This window comes from Artemia sp. Qi Xiang Cuo, unplaced genomic scaffold, assembly GCF_049724085.1.
Source record: "Artemia sp. Qi Xiang Cuo unplaced genomic scaffold, ASM4972408v1 HiC_scaffold_30, whole genome shotgun sequence".
Taxonomy (NCBI): Eukaryota; Metazoa; Arthropoda; class Branchiopoda; order Anostraca; family Artemiidae; genus Artemia; species Artemia sp. Qi Xiang Cuo.
In genome coordinates, this window is record NW_028297439.1 from 24,929 (window position 1) to 52,886 (window position 27,958).

The following is a 27,958-nucleotide window of genomic DNA, read 5'->3' on the forward strand; positions in this document are numbered from 1 at the left end:
CCCAATTCTTTAAAAGAACTCCTGAAACACAAGGGTCGTTTAAGTAGAACAATAAGAAGCTTTTTTAAAAGTACTAAAAAAAACTTTAGCGTAAAGAGCGAGGTATTGGGGAGGGGGCAATCCTCTTCAAATGCGTGGTAATTTCTGTTCGTTTTAAGTTTTAATGTTGCTCCTTATTTCAGTTGAAACAACTTCCTGTTTTTTTAATAGTGTTAAAAATCAAGGCTGACATAAGTATGCAAAAAAGGAAAAAGGCTTGGACAGAAATACTAGGCACCTTTTTTCTCCTTGTGCAAGATTACTCTTGTACAAGATTACCTGATTACTGTATAAGCTCTCGGGAATGTTAAAAGGAGTGATTAGCCTATTCTACAATTAGCTTTGCTTAAAATTGAGAATATAAGCACTTAGTAATTCTGCCAACCTTTGTCCATAAGCAAAGCTTGGCAAAGACAAAAATGTTTTAAACTCTGTCCTACTTAAAATTCAACAAGCAAAATGGATGTGGATGATTTTAATACCTGGCCCCAGTTTGCCCCCTCCCCCAACTGAAATCTTGAGTCTTCAAAATTCTTATCAAACCTAAGATAGGCCCGTATAATTATAGCATCCACAGAAAAGGATCATTTTTTAGTATACCTGTCTTTTTGGTACTATATAGTTCATTCTTTGGTAAATATTGAGCAGTTCATATTTTTGACCTATGAATAAAGTGAACATTCCGCTCGATGTCTTTTCTTATGTTCTTTCCGAATATACTAATAGCTTTTGGCGTAAATTCATTTTACTCCCAATCCCTAGGGTACATATTTACTCATTAGGGGGGGGGCCTGTAAAGTTCATTTCTGACGCAAAGGAATGTTAAACTTGGATTCAGGATGCAATTCTGAATATAGAGGTAAGTTTGAACTTTACCCCCATCCCCACCCTAATGTGCAAGTATATACCCTGAATTGGTATATTGGGGTGGGGTGAACTGAATTTGCTCCAAAAATGATTATTATATCCGGAAAGAGCATAAGAAAAGGCATTGATTGGTATTTTCACTTTATTCATAGGTCAAAAATGTGAACTGCTCAATATTTGCCCATTTTTCATTGTCATTTTCAATTGGCTCGAATATCTTTGGCCCTGGATTCATTTCTGAAAGCGTCATTCACCTAGCTCAACTGCGTTTCAAGATAGCAAGAAGTATCTAAAGTCTAGACTACAAGTTTAGGCTACCCCATATTTTCCTAATTTACCCTTTTATGTCATCTTGATAGTATCGGCCCCATCCGAAGAAATTTCTTGGACCCCTGGGTGGTAAGATAAGATTTTTATTTAAGAAAAAATGGCTATCACAAGCAAAGATGGGTCATTCACGCTTTAAAATGGTGCACAGGCCTAAAGTCTTTGCAGAATTTTATCAATTTGAGAGTAAACTTTGAAAAGTTTTATTTTGGTTGTTGCTTCTACATCGCCTTACTTAATGTTTCACACTCACTTTTCCATTTCTATGAAGAACAGTTGTGCGCACAAGCTTTCAACTTTCTTCTATAAAACTTGATTTGAATTTACTACGTTTTCGCTGGTTATCAATGCTTTGATCCAATTCTTGGTAAATGGCTGAAAGAAACGAGAAAGACACCTGGGGCTGGCCCAGGCATAGGTAAGGGAGATCATATCGGCTAGCTGCTCTATCTTTTGCACTTAAATAGTTAAATTTTATTTTATATTTCGCTTAATACTTTTTCTATCTTCATTTCATAAAAGTGTGCAAAAAAGAGTGCAAAGAGCAAATACCGGGCAAAAAGAGTGCAAATCTGGTTCGCGGTGTGAAAGAGTGTAATGAAAAAAAAGAGTGCATTTCACACGAAAACTGTGCAAGTTGGCAAACCTGTTGCCACTTCACTGAGCGAACATCACTATCTCACCGGCAAAAACACACATGACAATGAAAATAGGTAATGGCGTCACCCATTTTTCGTGCGTTTAGTGCTAAACTGACAAAAGGGTACTGAATAGAGGTAAAACATTGAAAAATTAGTCGAAAGTCACTTTTTGTTCAAAATTTAAGAAGAAATTGAATAGAAATTACTAAGAATAACTCTGTTTTAGATATACTGACAACTAACTATTTTAGAAAAAAAAACAAATATTACTATTGTACTACCCTTGGCAACCATGCATATATTTTAGGTCAATAGAGAGGTGCTTGATGAAAAACTTTATCTAGCAATTTCACGCACATCCTCTCATTACTCTGTGACATCCCTTGGCTGTGGCTGGGCACAACTCTACATATATTTTGGGAGTTAGTGACCCCTCAAAGCTTAGCTCAAGTGCATTTCTTATTAAATCTGCTTAATGCATTTACAATTAGGTGACCGACCCCAAATTACAATTCTGGTTTTAACTTAGGCATACCTGGTGTAGCTGAAAATACAGGCTTAGGTTTCTATAAATACGCAAATGAGATTCAAAACGATGTAGGGCAAGCAGTTATAGGCTTATACTCGAACCAATTTATCAAAAATCTGTGACAGTGGACCGTTTCTCTTATGTTGCACTTACTGTTTGAAGTCAATGAATTACTCAATACCTGTTTATCTAGTTTAGTAATTTTCGTTGACTGCGTTTAAGCAAGGGTCAGAGGAAAAGCATTCTCAAGCCCACAAGAAACATTTAAAGAGGGGGTGGGGGACTGGATCAATTTTTTTTGGTTTTCCTCGAAATAATAGCTGAGAATGTGTAACATCAGACCTTCCCATGCCGAGAGGATATGGGTTTATGGACAGAATTCTGTAGAGGGCATCAGAAAAGAGGAAAAATGTAAAGAAAATATTTCAACAGTGTTGTCCAAACCTTTTTTAGCGTCCTATCCCTCCTTTAGTAAGCCATATCCCCTTATTACGAGTGAAATAAAATGTTCGGTACACTGGTTTCCCATTGTCTCGAAATTTTTCTGGGTGATATGATTTTGAGTGACTTCTGAATTTGCGGCCCCCTCCCATTTAAAAGTTTGATCGCTCTTACGCTCTTACGGCCCGTAAAACAAAAGAGGAAACTTTTTAACTAAAATCTAAATTCCTTTCAATCTGTAGCCTAAAATATCACTCCAGTCAGTCGACTCGAGTGACTCGAGTATCACTGGAGTTTCATCCTCTTTTGCCACATTACAATGCGAGGGATACGCGCATTACTTGATTCTAGATAATACACTGCCTTCTTCTATACTTCCAAATGAAATCTTAGAGAACCATTCCTTTTCACCATATAGTTAAGTTAAGGTGCAGAGCCTCCATGGCATAGCTAAGACGCTCGTTTTCTTGCCACCAAGTACCGTTGCGATATGACACTTCCCAGATAATTTCCCACAGATAGGCTTTTGGGACTCATTTTCCTTCCTTCCACCTCTCGAAAGAGGTCGGGTTGTGTCTCAAAAGCAAAGAGATCAAACAGCCATACTTTTTTTTCTGCCCCACTGAGTTTAGTTGAGACGTGAAAAGTATTTTGAGCATATGTCCTTATGGTTGAAATTGAAATTTTTTATTGGTACCTTTTTGGTTTATCACCGAAGAAATAATACATTTTTGGAGCTCTTGGACTTTATGCAGCCTAGGAATAATCTCATTTTTTTTTTCTTAAGGAAATAATAGTTTCGATGACAAGTCCATTTGCCAATTATTTAGTATTGTGCTTTCAGGAACTTTAAATACCAAGGACATAAAAATGAAACATATTTTTTGCCCCTGGATCCATTTAATGGCGTTTATACGGGAAAACCGGAAATTTCTAAAATATTTTATTTGGTGGCTTCTCAACTATGAAGTTTTTCATCAGTACCATATTTTTTTCAGGGTTGTCATGTCAAACCTTGGAGATAAATAAGCAATCTCGTTTGTATTTGGTCCTTTCCTTCCAAGGACTTGCTGATACAAGTTTCAAAACGATCAGAAAAACAATCGTTTGCCCTTTCTCAGGCCCCATATTACCGGACCCTTCTGTGCCCCCATACAAAACAGTATTTCTTTAGAATCTGACTTAGGGAAGTACGTTTCAAAATGATCAGAAACAAAAAGTTTGTTGACTAATTTGGACACCTTGTAACACCCCTCCTCCCAACTAAAATGTTTAGTACATTCGGTTCAGAGATTGATTCTTGGAATGTTCCTGTCAACAAGGCATCCAAGATGAAACACATTCACCTTTTCCCTTCTAAAACACCTAGCATTTCCTTCTAGAACAATTCGTATTTTGCATTAGCCACGGGCCTTGCCCCTGGAACTGGGTAAGTGAGGTTGACGCCGAGGGCATAACAAGTAAGCCTTTCCACTTTTTTTTTTAACAAAAAAGAAAACATTTTATATTTTATCCTTAGCCATGGGTGGTTACATAGGGACCCAGGAGCAATAAAGGATGTGATGGGGGAGGAGGTGCGGTCCAATCCATTTTAGATCTTGAAAAAGTGAAAGGGATGCTAAAGCGGTTTCGTCTAGTTCCCCTTTCTCCGATGATGCATTTTTCTTGGCGTGAAGCAGAAAGATTGGGGCTTTTGACAGTATATATATCTTCCAATATTTTTCCTTGTCTGAATTCAAAGAATTGCCCATTATCATATACGTATATTCATGTCACCTAAATGTGTTCAACTCTTAAATAGCAGGGGGATAATCTTTGTCTTTGATTAGGGTTTTAAATTAAATGGCACGAAAAGAATTACTAATTAATGTATTTGGAAACAGAAACCTTTTTTCAGAATTTCCTTTAAATACTTTTTTAAGCATTATGCATGATAAGCATTTGAGGCCTATTATGCTATCACCTCTATTACGCAATCGGCAGCAGGCCTATACAAGAACAAAAATTTGACGATACTGGATTTTGGCCAGGAACACTTTTTTTTTATCAATATTGTGAGGCTATCGAGAAAGACATTGCTTCAAATATACGTATCGTTCTCAATAAACTAAAAGATACCTTTTTCATGATAAATGATAAGTTTGATGCAGTTTGTCAGTGCAAAACATGAAAGTTGTGTTCGCAAAGTCCTTTAAAGTTTCTGGCACCACTGTGGCTGATATCTTGTTAAAGTGAGTCATTTTTTCTTATTAAGATTTATTTCAAGAAGATTCAACGAGGAAAAGCCTCTTGATTGCAGCGTTGCCAACGCTTTGAAATAAAAAATTACACGTTTTCTTGCTAAAATTGTACTGCAAGAGCTTAATTTGTATTTAAATAAATAGCAGGTCAGAAAATTTGTTGTAACAAGAACAAAATCGATAAACTAAATTTAAACAAATAGTCAAGTAAGAAAGGAGCAAGTAAAACCAAAATATACAGGAAAATTTGTATTCTGCCAAAAAATTTCCAAATATACCGCATTGTACCAGGACCCCTAAATTGTTCCAAATGCGATACAATTTTACCGCGTTGTCAACGCTGGTTGGTTTTACTCTCTTAGAGGTCAATATTGGTCAACTGGTTAGCAAGGTTGGCTTCGCTTTCCATTCATATTCTTGATAAGTCAAAAGCTGCCGGAGGATGTTCACTAGCGGTAAAGTTAACTAGGCAGCACGTTAGGACTAACCAATGACAATCCAGTTAGTGCCCCGTGCCTGTAAGGGGGGCTGATTGAATTTGATGTAATATCGTTTAGTGCTTTATTGGTTTCAAAGTGTGACTGAACCACAGCCAGCCCCCATTCGGTGTTTTTTGCCTCCGAACAACTGAACCACCACCAATGCATCATATTAAAAGTCTTAGATTCCCATTTTACTTAGAAGGCCCTATTAGAACCTGTAAGACCCAACCATGTGCTTCTGAGAAGGAATGATGAGAACAGCCGTGAGGACTAAGGCCCCAAACTATGGAATTAATCAATTCTTCACTTTTTTTTCTTTAAGGAGTCTATTTTGAATCTCTTTAAAACTGGAACTAAAAAATAGAAATTGAGATAAAAGCGAAAACAAGGAATGAAAATCCCTATGATCGAAAGTATGAATTTGGCCATTACCTCTCTCTCAAACCTATAGCACCCTCGAGTGCCACTAGGAGCACCAATTTAACTCGGAAAGCATCAAATCAATCCAGCGGCAATCAACATTAGTCAAAATATAAAAATATGCTTCCAGAGTTGACAAGGACATTACAGTGCTAGGGACACTGTCCTAAATTACGCAAATTGCCTATCTCTCACTGACAGGCTTTACTAGAAAAAGGTTTTTTAATTTATATTATCAGTCGGGTTATTGGTTACGGGGTCATCGGGTTATATCCGTCACATAGCCTGGGTTATTGTTTAATTCGGCCTGAGACTTAAAGGACATGTACCCTGGGCCAAGTGGATGTCAAAACAACCAAATACAAAAATGAATGTCAAAATCGTTCTTAGTCCAGGAATTGGACCTAAACCTTAGAACTGGCCATTTTGTAAAACGAAAGCTAGCTGGTGGACTACTATGAACTAACGTGAAAAAAATAGTAGTTTCAATGAAGCCAAGCAAGAACTATTTATTTTGAGTTTAAAATGACAATAGTTAGAAAATGAAAGAAAAAAGAGAATAGTTTGGAAACGCAAACATAACACACAAACCGACCAGTGTGCCTATAAATGTAGGCACATAAGAATTAAACTAAAAACACAAGTTAAATTTCAAGGTGTCGGTGCAGCGTACAGATACCTTGGAACTTTGGGCGGGGGAGCTTCCCTTCCCCCATTAGCTGCGCCCAGGTTGGGAAGGTGGAAGACTTCCTCATAAACACGAAAATTCCAGTTCATTTGGATTGTTAAATGGTTCCCTTAAGTAATCAGTTACTTTCAAAAGTAGACTATTGGGGGGAGGGGGCATTTTGTTATTTTTATCCGCTTTTGAGAGGCTTCCAGTTCTTATTTAAAACTTCCAAAAATTTGTTTTTGAAGCGTGTTGCTATTCTTTGTTACTTTAATGAAATTAAGCACTCTTGATCAGTATCAACTACGAATTCTTCGTAATTAGTTAATTTGTTCAAAGTGCTTTTTTAATTTTTAGTTAATAAGTGCCGTGGAAAGCATATTGGACAAATTGCATAACTGCGGAGGTTGACATACCCACTATTCCCAGAGAAATAGTTGATGGACCATTCAACTATGCTGAAAAAAAATTGCTATCTAAAAACTATGATTGGGCGTGTTTGGCGAATTAACGGAGAAATTGCCAGAAACGCATTTACTGAAACCTTCGATCTCTAAAAGTTTCAATCTTTAAAGACTCAAGAGCAGACTTTTCCTTTCAATTTATACTTTCGTTTCTTTTGAATATGGCTAACCCAAATGAATTCTTTAGAACTTTGGCCATCCTAAGACCCCTAGGTATTGTACCTACGACCCCACGGCCCCTTTGCCATCCTACGATGGCAAAGCTCTACGATACTAAATTTCTGTAAAGCTCTTTATTTTCTATGTAATTTTTATTATTTAATTACAGGAGCTTTTTGTACGAATGAACGCGTCATTTTTACTGGAAATGAGTTACCTTTATGGTAACCTAGGATAAACTTCCCCCTTTCCCAATAATTAACCCTATTTGCAAACCATGGGCCTTTACACTAGTAGTTTCATACAAATGTAATCTTTAATGCTACAAGGAAAGCTTTCTTCTGTAGCCTAATAAGAGGGGAGCTATCAACCTTTAGAACCCACATTCAGGATTAGTTCTAATGAAGAGAGATTAAAGATTCATTTCTTGCTCCCACCCTATACACTTCTATATCTATCTGGATGCTCATGGGTAATAAGCACATTTGGACATCAAAGTGAAATTTTTAAGGTACCAGGCAAAAGTTTTTGAGGCATCACACTGTACGTGGCAGAAGATGTGATAGAAACTTTGGAGGGGGCTCATTAAATTTGAAATTGAAAGTTTTATTGCCTCTTTTAAGGGTACTAGTAGTGACTTGATGGTAACCAGCTTCTTTCTTACGCCGTATTTAGCTGCCCCCATCAGCTCCCCAAGAATTATTATATAAACTTTAATACAACAATTTTTTCAAAAACAATTATGGCTCCGGGGAAGACGTGTCGTCCCTAACCGATGGAGCTAGTGCTGTAAATATTTAAGTTGCCCATGGTATGCAAATAGGGTTTATTATTGAAAAAAGAGGAGGTTTGATTCTAGGTTACCAAAAAGAACAAGGATCATAAAGCGAAACTTTTGGGGAATGTTGACGGGATACTAACGAATTACTGCCATCTGCCGATGGCAGGTCCGAGTTTTTTTTTATTTTGTGCAAATCACGGATATTGGCGAATCACTCACTTTATGGTATTTACGTATTTGATTTTACTTCTTATAATTTTGTCGTTTATTGAATTTTATTTATCTTTTAATTTTTTTGCTGTTTTTTTCGTTGGTTTTTAATTGGTTTTGTTGACTTTCCGCGTTTGTTTTTTTGATTTATTCTTTGGCAATTTCCTTGTTTCTATTATTTTGGTCGCGCTGAAGAAGAGAGGCGGCTGTTCTCTCGAAATATTGGCTTCGTGTGTTTCTTCTGTATTTTCGTTTGGCCTTTAAAACCCTCATTTTTGATCCTTTTCTTTCTATATGTTATGGCAGGCCAATATGGTTTAAGAAATTATCTTCCCCAGATTTTTCTACTTAATATCCCTATCTTTAGCAGTAGTAGTAGTTTTACCAGTAGGGATGGCAGTAGCAGCAGAATTAATAGTGTTAGCTTTAACTTTAATAGCAGTAGTTACACTAGTAATAGTAGTAACTTAGCCGTAGTAGTAGTATTAGTAGAAGCAGTAGCATTACGATGGAAATATTAGTAGAGGGCCACGTATTACCAGAGGGGGAAGTGGCATCACAGCCACACGCTCATTGAATACGACAGGTACAAGACCACATCCTCTTTGTAAACTAATTACAGAGCTAGAAATACTAACGGGAGGGACGCAACTAATATAAGGAAGACACAATATCACCTCGTAAACATTCCTTAATAAAATATTATCATTAATTTCCAGACAGAATGATGTGTAGTTGATACAGACATGAAGTACGTTGAACTTATAGAGCTTCGATTGTGTAAAAACTCATGACAGAAAAATCAATAGGCTTCATAGGAATTTAAAATGTATCTGTGCAAAGTTGCCAGAACAAAGGTAACGCCAGAGATTAATTGACATTTTAGGGGATTATTTGGGGTGAAAGAATTTGAGACATGTGACTTGACATAGCTTTACTTCTCGGCTTTGGTTGCTATAACAGACAAGTACACAATATGGGATTAGTGAGATGGTTATAGATTTGAACCATCAGGGACTGCAACCATCAATGACCCTAGCCACCGACGACCCCAACCTCCAAGGTCCCCTATCCCCAACCTCCAAGAGGCTCCATGACTCCAACTTTTTGGGCCCATCCCCCCATTTTTTATATTTTTTGAAGTTTATTTTTTTTAACATGACAATTTTATTTTCACTTTTTTTACATGTCCTAGAATGAACAAGTACACAATATGGGATTAGTGAAATGGTTATGGATTTGAACCATCAAGGGCCACAACCACGATTGAACCTAGCCACCAAGGACCTCAACCTCCAAGGCCCCCTCTCCCCAACCACCAAGGGGCCCCCTCTCCCTCCAACTTTTTTGGGTGCATCCCTTCCATTTTTTATACTTTTTTGAATTTTATTTTTTTAAAATGATAATTTTATTTCAAGTTTTTTTTACATGTCTTAGAATGACATAAAACATACTTAAAGCATAAAAAATTGACATTGTAGGGGATTATTTGGGGTGAAACAGTTTGAGACATGTGACTTGACATAGCTTTACTTCTCGGCTTTGGTCGCTATAACAGACAAGTACACAATACGGGATTAGTTAGATGGTTATGGATTTGAACCATCAAGGAGCGCAATCACCAGTGACCCTAGCCACCAAGCACCTGAACCTCCAAGTTCCCCTCTCTCCAACCTCCAAGGAGCCCAGTCCCTCCAAACTTTTGGACCCACCCCCCATTTTTTTATACTTTTTGAATTTTATTTTTTAACATGATAATTTTATTTCAAATTTTTTTAAATGTCTTAGAATGACATAAAACATTATTAAAGCATAAAAAATTCACATTTAAGCTAGATTTCTTAACGTTTGTAGATGTATGTTGTCTAAAACCTATGGTTTGGGGTACTTGGTTTACTATTTTGCACTTTTCTGACCTAGGTTTCTTAGCCTGTCTTAGGTGTGCTGTCTGAAATCTATGATTTGGGATGTTTGGTTTACTATTTTAGGCTTTTTTTAGCTAGTTTTTTTAGCCTTTCGTAGGTGTGTGTTGCATGCAAATTATGATTTAGGATGTCTAGTGTGCTATTTTGGACTTTTCTGAGCTAGGTTTCTTAGCCTTTCGTAGGTGTATGTTGTCTGAAACCTATGATTTGGGATGCTTAGTTTACTATTTCGCACTTTTCCGAGCTAGGTTTCATAGCCTTTCATAGGTGTATGTTGTATGAAACCCAATGATTAACTTTAATATTTTTTTTGGAGGTTGGGGATGATCCAAGGCCTCATTAGGTACATTTTTGCATATATTTTAATAAAGCTGGGTTTTAGTTTCAAGAAATATGAACATCCACGTTTAAAATAAATATGATTCTATTAATAATATTTGATATTTTAATAAAGTTGGGTTTTATTTTTCAGAAATAAAAACGTCCACGTTTAAAATACATCTGGTTTTATTAATAACATTTGATTTTCTAATAGATCTGGGTTTTAGTTTTCAGAAATAAGAAAAACCATGTTTAATATAAATCTGATATTATTAATAATATTTCATTTTTTTTAAATAAAGCTGGGTTTGAATTTTCAGAAATATGAACATCCCCGTTTAAAATACATGTGATTTTATTAATAATATTTGTTTTTTTTAATAAAGTTGGGTTTTAGTTTTCAGAAATAAGAACATTCAAGTTTAAAATACATTTGATTTTATTAATAATATTTGATTTTTTTTAATAAAGTTGGGTTTTAGTTTCTAATTTTTTCAAAATAAAACGATTCCTCTTTTCATTTGTGAATTTTCTTTAAAAAATGTTACAAATCGATTCTGATTTTTTTAAATGAAAATAAAAGGGTTCCACTTCAGTTCTGATTTTTCTCAAAGAGGTGAAACAAACTATGAGATCAGTTTTTAATTTTTCGTAAAAGATATGAAAAAGTTATGCTTCAATTGCATACATTCGCTATAAAGATAAAGAGTTCCACTTTAATTATAAGATTTTTCAAAGAAAAGAAAAAAGTTACAGTTCAATTCTAATTTTTTCCAAAGAAAATAAAAAGGTTCTATTTCAGTTCTGAACTATTTCAATGACAAAAATTTTAAAATTCTGTTCAAAATTTTTCCATAGAAGATAGAAAAAAGTTATACTTTGATTGTGAATATTCGCCATGAAGATAACAAGTTCCACTTTAATTCTAAGTTTTCTCAACGAAGTGAAGAAAAGTTCAATTTTTCTTCTGAATTTTCTCAATGAAAAGAAATAAGTTACAGACAAATTTTTTTTTTTGTCAGATAAAATAAAAAGATTTCACTTCAGTTCTGATTTTTTCTCAAAGAGGTGAAAAAAATTTTAAGTTCTGTTCTAAATTTCTTATTAGAGATAGAAAAACGTTATACTGTGATTGTGAATATTCGCCATGAAAATAAAGGGTTCCACTTTAATTCTGAGTTTTCTGAAAGAAGTGAAGAAAAGTTCAAGTTATCTCTCTTCTGAAGATAAAAATCCCACTTTAATTCTGAGTTTTTGCAATAAAGTGAAGAAAACTTCAAGTTCTCTCCTGAATTTTGTCAAAGAAACAAATAAGTTACAGACAAAATCTTATTTTTCCTGACAAAATAAAAAGGTTCCACTTCAGTTCTGATTTTTCTCAAAGAGATGAAACAATTTTAAGTTTTGTTCTAAATTTGTCGTAAAAGATAAAAAAAATTCATACTTTCATTGTGAATATTCGTCATGAAGATAGACAGTTCCATTGTAATTCAGAGTTTTTTCAAAGAAGTGAAGAAATGTTCAAGGTCTCTTCTGAAAATTTCTCAATGAAAAGAAAAAAGTTACAGTTCAATTCTAATTTTCTCCAAAGAAAATAAAAAAAGCTTCCACTTCAGTTCTGATTTTTCTCAGAGGTGAAAAAAATTTAAAATTCTGTTCTAAATTTTTTGTGAAGATAGAAAAAAGTCATACTAAGATAGTGAATATTTTCCATCAAGATAAAAAGTTCCACTTTAAATCTGAGTTTTCTCAATGAAAAAGAGAAAAGTTCAAGTTCTCCTCTGAAAATTTCCCAATTAAAAAAGTTACGGATCAATTCTAAATTTTTTCAAAATAAAAGGGATTCCTCTTTTCATTTCTGAATTTTCTCAAAATAAAGTTACAGAGTGATTCTAATTTTTTCCTATGAAAATAAAAATGTTCCACTTAAGTTCTGATTTTTCTCAAAATGGTGAAAAAAATTTAAAGTTCTGTTCTAAATTTCTCGTAAAAGATATAAAAAGTTATGCTTTGATTGCGAATATTCGCCATGAAGATAATGAGTTCCTCTTTTAATTCTAAGTTTTCTCAAAGAAAAGAAAAAAGTTACAGTTCAATTTTAATTTTTTCCAAAGAAAATAATAAAGGTTCCACTTCAGTTCTTAATTTTCTCAAAGAAATAAAAAAATTAAAGTTCTATTCTAAATTTTTCCATAGAAGATAGAAAAAAGTTGTCTTCGATTTTGAATATTCTTCTTGAAGATAAAAAGTTCCACTTTAATTCTAAGTTTTCTAAATGAAGTGAAGAAAAGTTTAAGTTCTCTTCTGAATTTTCTCAATGAAAAGAAATGATTTAAAGATCAATTCTATTTTTTTCCAAAGAAAATAAAAAGATTCCACTTCACTTCTGATTTTTCTCAAAGAGGTGAAAAAAGTCTTATGTTCTGTTCTAAATTTCTTATTAAAGATAGAAAAAAGTTATACTATGATTGTGAATATTCGCCATAGAGATAAAGAGTTCCACTTTAATTCTGAGATTTCTCAAAAAAGTGAAGAAAAGTTCAAGTTCTCTTCTGAAGACAAAAAGTTCCGCTTTGTTTCTGAGGTATCTCAATAAAATAAAGAAGGTTCCACTTCAGTTCTGATTTTTCTCAAAGAGGTGGAAAAATTTTTAAGTTCAGTTATAAATTTCCCGTAAAAGATAAAAAAGAGTTCTACTTTGATTGTGAATATTCACCATGAATATAAAGAGTTCCACTTTAATTCTGAGTTTTCTCAAAGAAGTGCAAAAATGTTAAAGTTCTCTTCTGAATTTTCTTAAATAACAGAAATAAAGTTAGCTCAATTCTGAATTTTACCAAAGAAGAGAAAAAAGTCCCACTTCAGTTCTGAATTTTCTCAGATATGAAACAAATTTAAAATTTCTGTTCTATTTCTGTCTTAGCTTAGAGTCTTAGCTTAGAGTTTTTGTTGAAGTTTAGTTTAGTAATAGTTAAAAGTTTAGAGTTTTAGCTTAGAGTCTTAACTTAGAGTTTTTGTTAGAGTTCTACTTTAGTTTAGTTTTAGTTAAGAGTTTAGAGTTTTATCTTAGAGTCTTAGCTTAGAGTTTTAGTTAGAGTTGAAGTTTAGTTTATTCATAGTTAAGAATTTAGAGTTTTAGCTTAGAGCCATAGCTTAGAGTCTTTGAGCTCTAGTTTAGTTTAGTTGTAGATAAGAGTTTGGAGTTTTACCTTAGAGTCTTAGCTTAGAGTTTTAGTTAGAGTTGAAGTTTAGTTTAGTTATAGTTAAGAGTTTAGAGTTTTTAGCTTAGAGTCTTAGCTTAGAGTTTTTGTTAGAGTTCTAGTTTAGTTTAGTTTTAGTTAAGAGTTTAGAGTTTTAGCCTCGAGTCTTAGCTTAGAGTTTTAGTTAGAGTTTTAGTTTAGTTTAGTTTTACTTTATAGTTTTAGCTTAGAGTCTTAGCTTAGAGTTTTAGTTAGAGCTCTAGTTTAGTTTAGTTTTAGTTAAGAGTTGAGAGTTTTAGCCTAGAGTCTTAGCTTAGAGTTTTTGTTAGAGTTCTAGTTTAGTTTAGTTAAGAGTTAAGAGTTCTACCCTATAGTCATAGATGAGAGATTTAGTTAGAGTTAAGGTTAAGTTTAGCAATAGTTAAGAGTTTATATTTTTAGCTTAGAATCATAGCTTAGAGTTTTAGTTAAAGTTGTAGTTTAGTTAACTTTTAGTTAAAAGTTTAGAGCTTTAGCCTAAAGTCTTATCTTAGAGTCTTAGCTTAGAGTTTTTGTTGAAGTTCTAGTTTACTTTAGTTTTAGTTAAGAGTTTAGAGTTTTACCTTAGAGTCTTAGCTTAGATTTTTGTTAGAGTTCTAGTTTAGTTTAGTTTTTATTAAAAGTTTAGAGTTATACCTTAGAGTCCTAGCTTAGAGTTCTAGTTATGAGTTGAAGTTTAGTTTAGATATAGTTAAGAGTTTAGAGTTTTAGCTTAGAGTCTTAACTTAGAGTTTTTGTTAGAGTTATAGTTTAGTTTAATTTTAGTTAAGAGTGTAGAGTTTTTAGCTTAGATTCTTAGCTTAGAGTTGTTGTTGAAGCTCTAGTTTAGTTTAGTTTTAGTTAAGAGTTTAGAGTTTTAGCTTAGAGTAATGGCTTAGAGTTTTAGTTAGAGTTCTAGTTTAGTTTAGTATTAGTTAAGAGTTTAGAGTTTTAGCTTAGAGTCTTAGCTTAGAGTTTTTGTTAGAGTTGAAGCTTAGTTTAGTTTTAGTTATGAGTTTAGAGTTTTACCTTAGAGTCGTTAGCTTAGAGTTTTAGTTAGAGTTGAAGTTTAGTTTAGTTTTAGTTAAGAGTTTAGAGTTTTTAGCTTAGAGTCTTAGCTTAGAGTTGTTTTTGAAGTTCTAGTTTAGTTTAGTTTTAAATAAGAGTTTAGAGTTTTATCTTAGAGTCTTAGCTTAGAATTTTAGTTAGAGTTGAAGTTTAGTTTATTAATAGTTAAGAATTTAGAGTTTTAGCTTAGAGTCTTAGCTTAGAGTTTTTGTTAGAGTTCTAGTTTAGTTTAGTTTTAGTTATGAGTTTAGAGTTTTACCTTAGAGTCTTAGCTTAGAGTTTTAGTTAGAGTTGAAGTTTAGTTTAGTTTTAGTTAAAGAGTTTAGAGTTTTAGCTTAGAATCTTAGCTTGGAGCTTTAGTTAGAGTTGAAGTTGAGTTTAGTTTAGTGTTACTTTATAGTTTTAGCTTAGATTTCTAGTTTCGTTTAGTTCTAGTTGAGTTTTGAGTTTTAGCTTAGAGTATTATCTTAGAGTTTTAGTTAGAGTTTAAGTTTAGTTTAGTTATAGTTAAGAGTTGACAGTTTTAGCCTAGAGTCTTAGCTTACAGTTTATTTAGAGTTGAAGTTTAGTTTAACTATATTTAATGGTTTGTAGTTTTAGCTTTGAGTCTTAGCTTAGAGTTTCAGTTAGAGTTGAAGTTTAGTTTAGTTATAGTTAAGAATTTCAAGTTTTAGCTTAGAGTCATAGCTTAGAGTTTTAGTTAAAGTTGTAGTTCACTTAAGTTTTAGTTAAGAGTCTAGAGTTTTAGCCTAGTCTTAGCTTAGAGTTTTTATTGAAGTTCTACTATACTTCAGTTTTAGTTAGGAGTTTAGAGTTTTACCTTAGAGTCCTAGCTTAGAGTTTTTGTTAGAGTTCTAGTTTAGTTTAGTTATAGTTAAGAGTTTAGACTTTTACCTTAGAGTTTTAGCTTAGAGTTTTCCTTAGAGTTAAAGTTTACTTTAGTTTTAGTTAAGAGTTTCGAGCTTTAGGTTAGAGTCTTAGCTTAGAGGTTTTGTTTAAGTTCTAGTTTAGTTTAGTTTTAGTTAAGAGTTTAGAGTTTTTTAGCTTAGAGTCTTAGCTTAGAGTTGTTGTTGAATTTCTAGTTTAGTTTAGTTTTAGTTAAGAGTTTATAGTTTGAGCCTAGAGTCTTAGCTTAGAGCTTTAGTTAGAGTTGAAGTTTAGTTTAGTTATAGTTAAGAATTAAGAGTTTTAGCTTAGATTCATAGCTTAGAGTTTCAGTTATAGTTCTAGTTTATTTAAGTTTTAGTTAAGAGTTTAGAGTTTTAGCCTAGAGTCTTAGCTTAGAGCTTTAGTTAGAGTTGAAGCTTAGTTTAGTTATAGTTAAGAGTTTAGAGTTTTTAAGCTTAGAGTCTTAGCTTAGAGTTTTTGTTAGAGTTCTAGTTTAGTTTAGTTTTAGTTAAGAGTTTAGAGTTTTACCTTGGAGTCATAGCTTAGAGTTTTAGTTAAAGTTGAAGTTTAGTTTAGTTTAGTTTTAATTTATAGTTTTAGCTTAGAGTCTTAGCTTAGAGTTTTAGTTAAGAGTTGAAGTTTAGCTTAGTTATAGTTAAGAGTTTAGAGTTTTAGCCTAGAGTCTTAGCTTATAGTTTTAGTTAGAGTTCTAGTTTAGTTTAGTTTTAGTTAAGATTTTAAGTTTAGAGTTTTACCTTAGAGTCTTAGCTTAGAGTTTTAGTTAGAGCTGAAGTTTAGTTTAGTCATAGTTAAGAATTTAGAGTTTTAGCTTAGAGCCATAGCGTAGAGTCTTTGAGTTCTAGTTTAGTTTAGTTTTAGTTAAGAGTTTGGAGTTTTACCTTAGAGTCTTAGCTTAGAGTTTTAGTTAGAGTTGAAGTTTGGTTTAGTTATAGTTAAGAGTTTATAGTTTTTAGCTTAGAGTCTTAGCTTAGAGTTTTTGTTAGAGTTCTAGTTTAGTTTAGTTTTAGTTAAGAGTTTAGAGTTTTAGCTTCAAGTATTAGCTTAGAGTTTTAGTTTGAGTTCTAGTTTAGTTTAGTTTTACTTTATAGTTTTAGCTTAGAGTCTTTGCTTAGAGTTTTAGTTAGGGTTGAAGTTTAGGTTAGTTATAGTTAAGAGTTTAGAGTTTTAGCCTAGAGTCTTAGCTTAGAGTTTTAGTTAGAGCTCTAGTTTAGTTTAGTTTTAGTTAAGAGTTTAGAGTTTTAGCCTAGAGTCAGAGCTTAGAGTTTTTGTTAGAGTTCTAGTTTAGTTTTGTTTAGTTATGAGTGTGGAGTTTCATCTTTTAGTCATAGCTTAGAGTTTTAGTTAGAATTGAAGTTTAGTTTAGTTATAGTTAATAATTTAGAGTTTTAGCTTAGAATCATAGCTTAGAGTTTCAGTTAAAGTTGTAGTTCAGGTAAGTTTTAGTTAAGAGTTTAGAGTTTTAGCCTAGAGTCTTAGCTTTTAGTTTGTGTTGAAGTTCTATTTTACTTTAGTTTTAGTTTAGAGTTCAGACTTTTACCCTAGAGTCCTAGCTTAGAGTTTTTGTTAGAGTTGTAGATAATTTTAGTTTTAGTTAATAGTTTGGAGTTTTACATTAGAGTCTTAGCTCATAGTTTTATTTAGAGTTGTAGTTTAATTTAGTTTTAGTTAATAGTCTATAGTTATATATTAGAGTCTTAACTTGGAGTTTTTGTTAGAGTTCTAGTTTAGTTTAATTTAAGTTAAGAGTTTAGAGTTTTTAGCTTAGAGTCTTAGCTTAGAGTTGTTGTTGAAGTTCTAGTTTAGTTTAGTTTTAGTTAAGAGTGTAGAGTTTTAGCTTAGAGTCTTAGCTTAGAGTTTTAGTTAGAGTTCTAGTTTAGTTTAGTAATAGTTTAGAGTTTTAGCTTAGAGTCTTAGCTTAGAGTTTCTGTTAGAGTTGAAGTTTAGTTTAGTTTTAGCTATGAGTTTAGAGTTTTACCTTAGAGTCTTAGCTTAGAGTTTTAGTTAGAGTTGAAGTTTATTTTAGTTTTATTTAAGAGTTAAGAGTTTTAGCCTAGAGTCTTAGCTTAGAGTTTTAGTTAGAGTTGAAGTTCAGTTTATAGTGATTCTCTAATTTATAATTATTAATTAGAGTAATTTATAATATTTGTAGGTAAAGTTATAGCTTAGTTCAGTTTTATTTAGTAGTTTATATTTTTAGACCAGATTCTTTGGTTAGAGTTTTTGTTCGAGTTGAAGTCAAGTTTAGTTATAGTTAAGAGTTTAGAGTTTTTAGCTTAGAGTATTAGTTTAGGGTTTTAGTTAGAGTTGAAGTTTATTTTAGTTTAGTTTAGTTTTACTTTATAGTTTTATCTTATAGTTCTAGTTTAGTTTAGTTTTAGTTGAGTTTAGAGTTTTAGCTTAGAGTCTTAGCTTAGAATTTTATTTAGAGTTGAAATTTAGTTTAGTTATAGTTAAGAGTTGAGAGTTTTAGCCTAGAGTCTTAGCTTAGAGTTTAGTTATAGTTAAGAGTTTCGTTTAGCTATAGTTTATAGTTTTGAGTTGTAGCTTTGATTCTTATCTTATAGTTTATGTGATAGCTGAAGTTTATTTTAGTTGGAGTTAAGAGTTAATAGTTTTAGCTTTGAGTCATAGCTTAGAGTTTTAGTTAAAGTTTTAGTTCATTTAACTTTTAGTTAAGAGTTTAGAGTTTTAGCCTAGAGTCTTAGCTTAGAGTTTTTATTGAAGTTCTAGTTTACTTTAGTTTTAGTTAAGAGTTTGGAGTTTTACCTTAGAGTTCTAGCTTAGAGTTTTTGATAGAGTTCTAGTTTAGTTTAGTTATATTTAAGAGTTTCGACTTTTACCTTAGAGTCTTAGCTTAGAGTTTTCCTTAGAGGTAAAGTTTACTTTAGTTTTAGTTAAGAGTTTAGAGTTTTAGCTTAGAGTCTTAGCTAAGAATTGTTGTTTGAGTTCTAGTTTAGTTTAGTTTTAGTTAAGAGTTTAGAGTTTTTTAGCTTAGAGTCTTAGCTTAGAGTTGTTGTTGAAGTTCTAGTTTAGTTTATTTTTTGTTAAGAGTTTAGAGTTTTAGCTTAGAGTCTTAGCTTAGAGTTTTTGTTAGAGTTGAAGTTTAGTTTAGTTATAGTTAAGAACTTAGAGTTTTAGCTTAGAGTCATAGCTTAGAGTTTTAGTTAAAGTTGTAGCTTAGTTAACTTTTAGTTAAGAGTTTAGACTTTAAGCCTAGCGTCTTAGCTTAGAGCTTTAGTTAGAGTTGAAGTTTTGTTTAGTGATAGTTAAGAACTTAGAGTTTCTAGCCTAGAGGTTTATCTTTGAGTTTTGGTTAGATTTCTAGTTTAGTTTTATTTAAGAGTTTAGAGTTTTAGCTTAGACTCATAGTTTGGTGTCTTAGTAAGAGTTGAAGTTTAGTTTAGTTTAGTTTTACTTTATAATTTTAGATTAGAGTCATAGCTTAGAGTTTTAGTTAAGAGTTGAAGTTTAGCTTAGTTATAGTTAAGATAATTTCTTAAACCACATTGGCCTGACATCACATAAAGAAAGAAAAACGAGCAAAAATGGGGTTTTTATAGGCCAAATGAAGATACTGAAAAAACGAAGCGAATATTTCGAGAGGATAAACGCCTCTGTTCTTCAGCGCGAAACAAAACGATGTATCAATAAAAGCCAAAAAATTAAAAGAATTAAAACCAACTACCTAACAACAATAAAAGCGAGTTATTCGCCAATATCCGCGATTTGCACAAAATCCAAAAAATATGAACTGCCATCGACGGATACTAGCAAACAACTGAACAAGGAAAGGAATCAATTCAGTCACTCAAAAAACAAAACGAACCAGCAATTAAATAAGTTGGAAAACTATGTCATTTGATTTCGGATTTTAATTAAGGCATTTCTTGAAGACACCCTTTGAGACCTAAGGGGTTGTTCATGTGTTTGATTAGATGATTGGGAAAGTGGTTCAAGGTTTATTTCAGGGATCACTAAAGTATCGGCTTCTCTTTTGGGAAACCCGAAATATGACTCGTTTATTCTTAAATCACCGGAATCTCTGTTTAAAGCTAGACCTAAATGTTGGTATTTATAAATTTCAACAGCTTCTCTGTAGTGCTGGACAATACCTTTATCATGCGAAATAAGACTAGCTTGATTAAACAAAATAGTATGGTCTGGTTTTTCAAAAATGTGCTCTGCAAGGGCAGAGTCAAAATTTTCTGGTTTTTTCCACTTTTTAAGTGTATTATTAATTGAACTAGAGTGCTAAGTTAATCTATTTGGTAGTCGCTGATCAGTTCTTCCTATATACCAAAGACCACACAAACAAGGAATTCTGTAGACACCAGAGTTTTCACCTATCGGGATAGGGTCTTTACCTTGATAAATTTGGGACCTGATAGTTTTTCTGGGTCTATAATAAGTGTAAATGTTATTTTTTCTTAGATTTTTTGAAATGTGGTCTGAAATCCCTTTAATGTATGGGAAACCAAGATAAACTGAATTTTCCCTTTGATTTGTGTTTTTTGACTTATTTAATTGCTGGTTCGTTTTGTTTTTCGAGTGAATGAATTGATTCCTTTCCTTGTTCAGTTGTTTGCTAGTATCCGTCGATGGCAGTTCATATTTTTTAGATTTTGTGCAAATCACGGATATTGGCGAATAACTCGCTTTTATGGTTGTTAGGTAGTTGGTTTTAATTCTTTTAATTTTTGGCTTTTATTGATACATCGTTTCGTTTCGCACTGAAGAAGAGAGGCGTTTGTACTCTCGAAATATTCGCTTCGTTTTTTCAGTATCTTCATTTGGCCTATAAAAACCCCATTTTTGCTCGTTTTTCTTTCTTTATGTATAGTTAAGAGTTTAGAGTTTTAGCCTAGGGTCTTAGCTTAGAGTTTTAGTTAGAGTTCTAGTTTAGTTTAGTTTTAGTTAAGAGTTTAGAGTTTTAGCTTTGAGTCTTGGCTTAGATTTTTTGTTAGAGTTCCCTTCTAACTTAGTTTTAGTTGAGAGTTTAGAGTTTTAGCTTAGAGTCTTAGCTTAGAGTTTTAGTTTGAGTTGAAGTTTAGTTTAGTTATATTTAATAGTTTAGAGTTTTGCTTAGAGTCTTATCTTAACGTTTTAGTTAAAATTAAATGTTTGCTTAATCATAGTTAAGAGTTTTGAGTTCTAAACTAAAGTACTAGCTTAAAACTTAGTTAGGTTTGGAGTATCGTTTATCTACAGATTAGAGTTTGGAGTTGTATCGTTAAGTCTGAGGTTATATTTTTAGTTAGAGTTGAAGTTTAGTTTAGTTATAGTTAAGAGTTTACAGTTTTAGCTTAGAGTCATAGCTTAGAGTTTTTGCTAGAGTTCTAGTTTAGTTTAGTTTTAGTTTAGAGTTTTACCTTAGAGTCTTAGCTTATAGTTTTAGTTAGAGTTCTAGTTTAGTGTAGTTTTAGTTAAGAGTTTAGAGTTTTATCTTGGAGTCTTAGCTTAGAGTTTTAGTTAGAGTTCTAGTTTGGTTTAGTTTTAGTTAAGATTTTAGAGTTTTACCTTAGAGTCTTAGCTTAGAGTTTTATTTAGAGTTCTAGTTTAGTTTATTTTTAGTTAAGAGCTTAGAGTTTTAGCCTAGAATCTTAGCTTAGAGTTTTAGTTAGAGTTCTAGTTTAGTTAAGTTTTAGTTTAGAGTTTTACCTCAGAGTCTTAGCTTAGAGTTTTGGTTAGAGTTGAAGTTTAGTTATAGTTAAGAGTTTTAGTTATAGTTAAGAGTTAGGTTAGGTTAGCTTATCATGAGCCCTCATGATAAGCTAACTTAACCTAACCTAACTGAAACTTGGAGAAACCTAACCTCTAATCTAACCTAATCTAACCTATGGTTTTGCTATTTCTATGTAATAATGGGGAATTTTGTGGTTATGTTAGTTTAGTATTTTCATCAATATCTATTGTTCCCCCTCCTCGACTCTAGGCTAAAACTCTAAGCTAAAACTCTTAAGTAAAAATAAACTAGAACTCTAACTAAAACTCTAAGCTAAGACTCTAAGCTAAAACTATAAACTCTTAACTATAACTAAACTAAACTTCAACTATAACTAAAACTCTAAGTTTGGACTCTAGGTTAAAACTCTAAACTCTTAACTAAAACTAAACTAAACTACAACTCTAACTAAAACTCTAAGCTATGACTCCAATCCAAAAATCTAAATTCTTAACTATTACTAAACTTAAACTCTAACTAAAACTCTAAGCTAAGACTCTAAGGTAAAACTCTAAACTCTTAACTAAAACTAAACTAAACTAGAACTCTAGCAAAAACTAAGTTATGACTAAGCTAAAACTCTAAACTCTTAACTATAACTAAACTAATTTTTGACTCTAACTAAAACTCTAAGCTAAGACTCAAAGCTAAAACTATAAACTCTTAACTATAGCTAAACTGAACTTTTACTCTAACTAAACTCTAAGCTAAGACTCTAGGCTAAGACTCTCAACTCTTAACTATAACTATACTAAACTTCAACTCCAACTAAAACTCTAAGCTAAGACTCTAAGGTAAAAACTCTAGACTATTAACTATAACTAAACTAAACTTCAACTCTAACTAAAGCTCTAAGCTAAGACTTTAGGCTAAAACTCTAAACTCTTAACTAAAACTTAACTAAACTACAACTTTAACTAAAACTATAGGATATAACCCTCAACTCTTAACTATAATTAAACTAAACTTTAACTCTAACTAAAACTCTAAGCTAAGACTCAAAGATAAAAATCTATACTCTTAAATAAAACTAAACTAAACTAGAACTCTAACAAAAAATCTAAGATACGACTCTAGGCTAAAACTCTCAATTCTTAACTATTACTAAACTAAACTTCAACTCTAACTAAAACTCTAAGCTAATACTCTAAGCTAAAACTCTAAACTGTTAACTAAAACTAAACTAAACTAGAACTTCAACAACAACTCTAAGCTAAGACTCTAAGCTAAACAACTCTAAACTCTTAACTAAAACTAAACTAAACTAGAACTCTAACAAAATCTCTAAGCTAAGACTCTAAGCTAAAACTCTAAACTCTTAACTAAAACTAAAGTAAACTTTAACTCTAACGAAAACTCTAAGATAAGACTCTAGGTTAAAGCTCCTAACTCTTAACTATAACTAAACTAAACTAGAACTCTAACAGAAACTCGAAGCTAGGACTCTAAGGTAAAATTCTAAACTCTTAACTAAAACTAAAGTAAATTAGAACTTCAATAAAAACTCTAAGCTAAGACTCTAAGCTAAGACTCTAGGCTACAACACTAAACTCTTAAAAAAAAAAAAAATACAAAATCAACCCAAAGTGTACTTTTTGGTGCCATGTGGAAATGATTGCCTTTTTAAATTGAATTTATACAAACTAATTAAATATAAAAATTAGTTTATAAGTGAGCCCATAATTAGCACTCTATGATGTGCATGTGTCCAGCCAATCCTTTCCTTTCCGGAAATGTCACCAAAATTGTGCTTTTAGAACGCCATATGACACTTTATGACGGCGTTATCGAGTCTAATTCATATCTAAAAATAACATATAAGAATTAGCTTTTAAATGAGCGCTTAAACAGCTCTCTATGATGTACCAGTGCCTCGATATCAATGAAGAAATAAAGAGGACATATCGCTGCTGCCCACGCAAATAATTGATTTTTTCTTGTTGTTCAAGGAGGGGGGATATATTTTCTGTATAAGGTTTCAACATTGGTAATTTGAAGGGTGTATTTCCTCTTTTTGTATTTGCTCATTTGCTAAAATCACATGCAACTGAACAGAACGGTACACAGGACTGTAAGAATAGCGCTTGGTTCTACTATGAGATTGAGTATCCTGTGCTCGGCATAGGGGTCGGGGAAAGTGGAGGGGGGATAGGTACTGTAACATTAGTGGCGAAGCTGGCTTAAAAAAAACGGAGTGTATAGATATGCACCTTCGCCCACCCGTGTGGTTGTTTTTGATATGCAACTGTTGTCTGCAGCAACTCATTGCTGACAAATTTAGTAAAAACGACCCCAGTAGGCTACTTAATTTTTGTGTTTGCTTCTGACGTATGTTTTTTTATTATTATGTATTGTGTAATGTTTAGAGTATAACTGAGTAGCTTTTTTACTAAATAGCATATTTTCTTCAATACCATTTGAAGAGAAATGTGCTAATGAAAACTTGCCCCCTTTACTTTTTTATTGTTGAGTGTTCAGTATCCATTATAAAATAATTTACCAAAATTAGTTTTCAGACATCTTGAAAACAAATTATTTAGAATCGTGTTTTCTACAAATGCTCTAACACCCCTTTCTCCCGAATGATATCCCATGTTTCTTGACTTCCCAAATATGTACCCCCTCTTGCCTCCCAATTAAATGCTGGAGCTACGCATTAAGTCTTGATATTTTCCCATTATTAAATTAAAAGTTGTGAAAATATTTTTTATGTTTTTAGTTTTCAGTAAAAAGCAAATTATGTTTTGTTCTTGAAAAGGCATGGGACTCGTCAACCCTACTCATATTAATTTATGCTCGTTTTGAGTTTCACTTGATTATTTGTTGTAATTTCTGTTGGTTTTGGGTTTCATCGATTTATTGATGGTGATTTGAGTCAGTTTTATTCTCGGAGGATTATTTGTCTTTATTTCTGCTCATTTTTAGTTTATTGGAACTCTTTAATTTTCTTTGAAAAGCTGAATTTGTGGAAAAAGATTTTAAGAATATTGTCTGTAAATGTAAATACTGTGATGCTACATCCATTCAATTCAATTCAATTCGAGTTATTCAAATAGAAATAAAACATAACACCAATAATAATAAAGATCCTGGAAGCGAACTTGTTTAGGACCATAACAACAAAAAATTGAAAATGAGGAAGAGAGAAAAAAGAAAAAAAAGAAAAAAGAAAGAGAAAACACGGGTAAATTAAAGCAAATTGATTAAAATTTAGAGAATTATAATATCAAAGTTTAGTAACATTGTTATACAGCGTGTGAAAACTTGTCAATAGCTCGACACTGGGGGGTATTATGTTCCATTGAAGTATAGATTTATAAATGGGGGATCACCGGGTGGAACTAGATACACACTTGGGGACAATGAAGGAACGATTGGATGAACGGAGACAGAGGCCTTCAGAATTATTACAATTAAAATAAGATAATAATTGGGGAGGAAGATTTTTTGGTAAGCGGAGTATGCAAGGGATAAATTGAATTTTTGATGATTGATTCAAAAGGGATAATACCAAAATCAGATTACAAGTCCTGGGTGGGATATAGTCGGGGCAGGCGAAAAACTGCTTTGACGGTACAGTTTTGGGCAGATTTTAATTTATTTGTAACTTAAGGATAAGCGTTGCCCCAAAGAGATCCGCAGCATTAGATATATGGGTAAATAAAAGAGTAATAAAGGGTGACAAGGATATTGGGAGGAAGAATCACACGATTAATCATACTTACCTGTCGCAAGATTATGGCTCTGATGTAGGAAACATGTGTTGCAAATGATAGGGAGGAGTCTATGTGGACACGAAGAAACTTGGCAACTTCGACCTGCGGGAGGAGATTGGTGGGATACTTGAGGCCAAGTGCTTGCTTAACTTCAATTATTTTTGTAAGGGGTTCAAAATAATACAACCTGACTTTTCTTGCTGTTAATGGTCATGCAGTTAACGAGACACCAGTCCTGTAATCCATTCAGAAGGATTTGAGTAGAGGTGACGACAGATGGTAAATTAGGGCCAGTGATGAAGAAATTGCTATCGTCAGCAAAAAGAACTGGGTGCACTGATGGACCCAAGTCCGTAACCAAATCATTCATATAAAGGAGAAAAAGTATTGGACCAAGAACAGAGCCCTGCAGGACGCCCCTATGGACAGGTAGGGGATACGAAGTCACGCCACCCAGACTCACACTCTGTACTCTACCAGAGAGATAAGAGCCGAACCATGAGAAAGGAACTTCAGAAATCCATAAGTTCTTGAGTTTACTTAATAAAACACTGTGATTAACCATATCAAAGGCCTTAGAAAAATCCAGAAATAGGTCCAATACAGTATTTTTAAGGTCAAGTTGGGAACGTATAAACTGCGTGGCGTCGATTAGTGCATGAGCAGTTGAAAAATTGGAACCGAAATCATAAAAATGAAGAAATAAACGGGATATAAATGAAGAAATAAACGAGAAATAAACGAATCTAAAGGATGAATCCCAAATAAAAAGGGAGAAAGACGTCGGAAGATAGTTCTCTTGAGCACTACACTACTTTATTGATTTTTCTGAGCAACGAAATTAGCAACCGGCATCCCCATATTTAATTACCTTTAGGGTAGCAAGAATAGAAATCTGCTACCCAGACCTTAGATCTTAGGAGGCCCGACCCGGGTACCAAAGAAGTGACCTTAGCTACCGAACACGTGCCGATAAATTGTTTCTATAATAATTTTGAATTTGTCCTAAGTCTCCACTATCATGTATTTAAAGAAATGAGTACCAAAAATCATTAGTATTTTAAGTATATCAGAAAATAATTTACAGACTAAAGCAGCTTTCGCACTATGTGTGTAATATTGTAATTATCCGCACGCTGGGTATATTTCTATCGCAAACAAGTCCTTTTGCTCTAGCCAAACATAAGAACCAACGAAACCATCATAATCATTGCCTGGAATCCTCATAAGTTCTCAAAATTCAAAATATGAAATGGAGATGTTCAAGCTCTAGTCAAATGTGAAAGGGTCTAAAAAAAATTATTGACTTGTTTTCAAAATTTGCTAATTGCTCATTTACGAATTCGTTTAATGCCACTCTTTTCCGTTTCCGTGATTTGACATAAACATGCACAACGCATAAATCTATGTAGAGTCTGATTCCTTTTGGCACTGTGAACTATACGACACGACTTACTTTGTAAGATTTTGTAACGTAACATATAGCCTTAGGTTATGCTAGTGTGAAATATTCCACGGCTTTGTGTGAAAGCAACTTAAGATTTAAGCCCTTCTTTCTTGTTGTAGGTTATCCTATTTTTATGGAAGTTATTACGACTGGAAGTCCAAATCTATAGCATTTAAGAATCTGGATCCGCCTATTTCTGGAAAGATTTCAAATTTTGACATTTTTGTTGAAGATGAGAGGTGGGATTTTGTCAACATTAAGAAACTAATTGGAGAAGACTCTAACTATGTAACAATATTAAGAAACCCAGTTGATCAGTTTGAATCAATGTTTCATTTTATGGATTTACGAGAACACTATAATGTCTCTTCTTTCGAAATGTTTTTGAATAAATTAGAAAATGATACTATCAAAGACAATAGGTTGTTCCAGTTTTTTGGACGAAATCAACTATCATTTACCCTCGGATTTGAACCAATATTGTTCGAAAACGATACAGCTATAGATAAATTTATAAGTGAAATTGACAACCAGTTTAACTTAGTAATGATATCAGAATATTTTGATGAGTCAATAATTTTATTAAAAAACTTACTTGGAAGTCATATTGGGCAAATGTCATATGTGCCAAAACTTCGTAGAAGAACAAGAAAGAAGCATAAGCTTTCAGTAAAGGAGACGGTACTGCTAGAAAAATGGTTAAAGGCAGATATGAAGCTTTACAACACCTTTAGAAGGTATCTTTCGAATATTTATTCAGGTTTATTTTAGTTTCACTTTAGTGTTTTTTCTGGAGTTGCAGAATTTCTGGAACTCCATACGCTGCACGCCTAAGTTTGACTTTTTGTGTGAAAGCTTCATGAAAAATGTTCTAATGCAATAGCAGTGTATCCAATTGGCCGTTGAATTTTCAGCCTGCTTGTAGAATGTAAAGGTATAGTTATTCGCTTGTGTTTCAAATAATAACATTTTTAGTAAAAGGGCTTTGAAAGGGAATCGGTAGTAGTAAGGGCCCAATTCGTTAAAAGGATACATGCACTTTCACAAGCCTGTGGCATGAATCTGCGTATAGTTTAACCGGTACATTGGGTTGTCACGGTCAGTCACCTATTACTATGAACGATACTTGCCTTACCAAACAGGTTTTCTGAGGTAACACTCATTTTTTGGAGGCCAAACAGAGAGAGAGAGCGGCGGTCACACTAACTTGATTAGTAGTTGGATTCGGATATAAGGAGTAATTTTCATTGTAGTTCATATTAGTAAGAGAATTGAATTCAGAGAGAGAATAGTTTATTTGAGAGGATATTAGTGGAGAAAAAAATGAGTGGTGCATTTACATTATTGGAGATTATTGATGGA

The 27,958-nt window shown here is 32.8% G+C and overlaps 1 protein-coding gene across 1 annotated transcript; it reads left to right on the forward strand.

The window, feature by feature from the left end:
* The first annotated feature begins 4,918 nt into the window (after positions 1–4,918).
* Positions 4,919–27,437, forward strand: LOC148938928 (galactose-3-O-sulfotransferase 2-like). Its single transcript, XM_089107436.1, has 2 exons — positions 4,919–5,075; positions 26,716–27,437. Exons 1-2 carry the CDS (start codon positions 5,011–5,013, stop codon positions 27,365–27,367), a joined length of 717 nt encoding a protein of 238 aa, XP_088963562.1. The 5' UTR covers positions 4,919–5,010; the 3' UTR covers positions 27,368–27,437.
* The last annotated feature ends 521 nt before the right edge of the window (positions 27,438–27,958 follow it).

What these genes read in the sequence shown, in the direction of transcription:
- LOC148938928 (XM_089107436.1), top strand. Translation starts at nt 5,011, where the DNA reads ATGAAAGTTGTGTTCGCAAAGTCCTTTAAAGTTTCTGGCACCACTGTG. An exon ending in GTGGCTGATATCTTGTTAAA is followed by an intron (nt 5,076 to 26,715) that starts GTGAGTCATTTT and finishes TTCTTGTTGTAG; the next exon opens with GTTATCCTATTTTTATGGAA.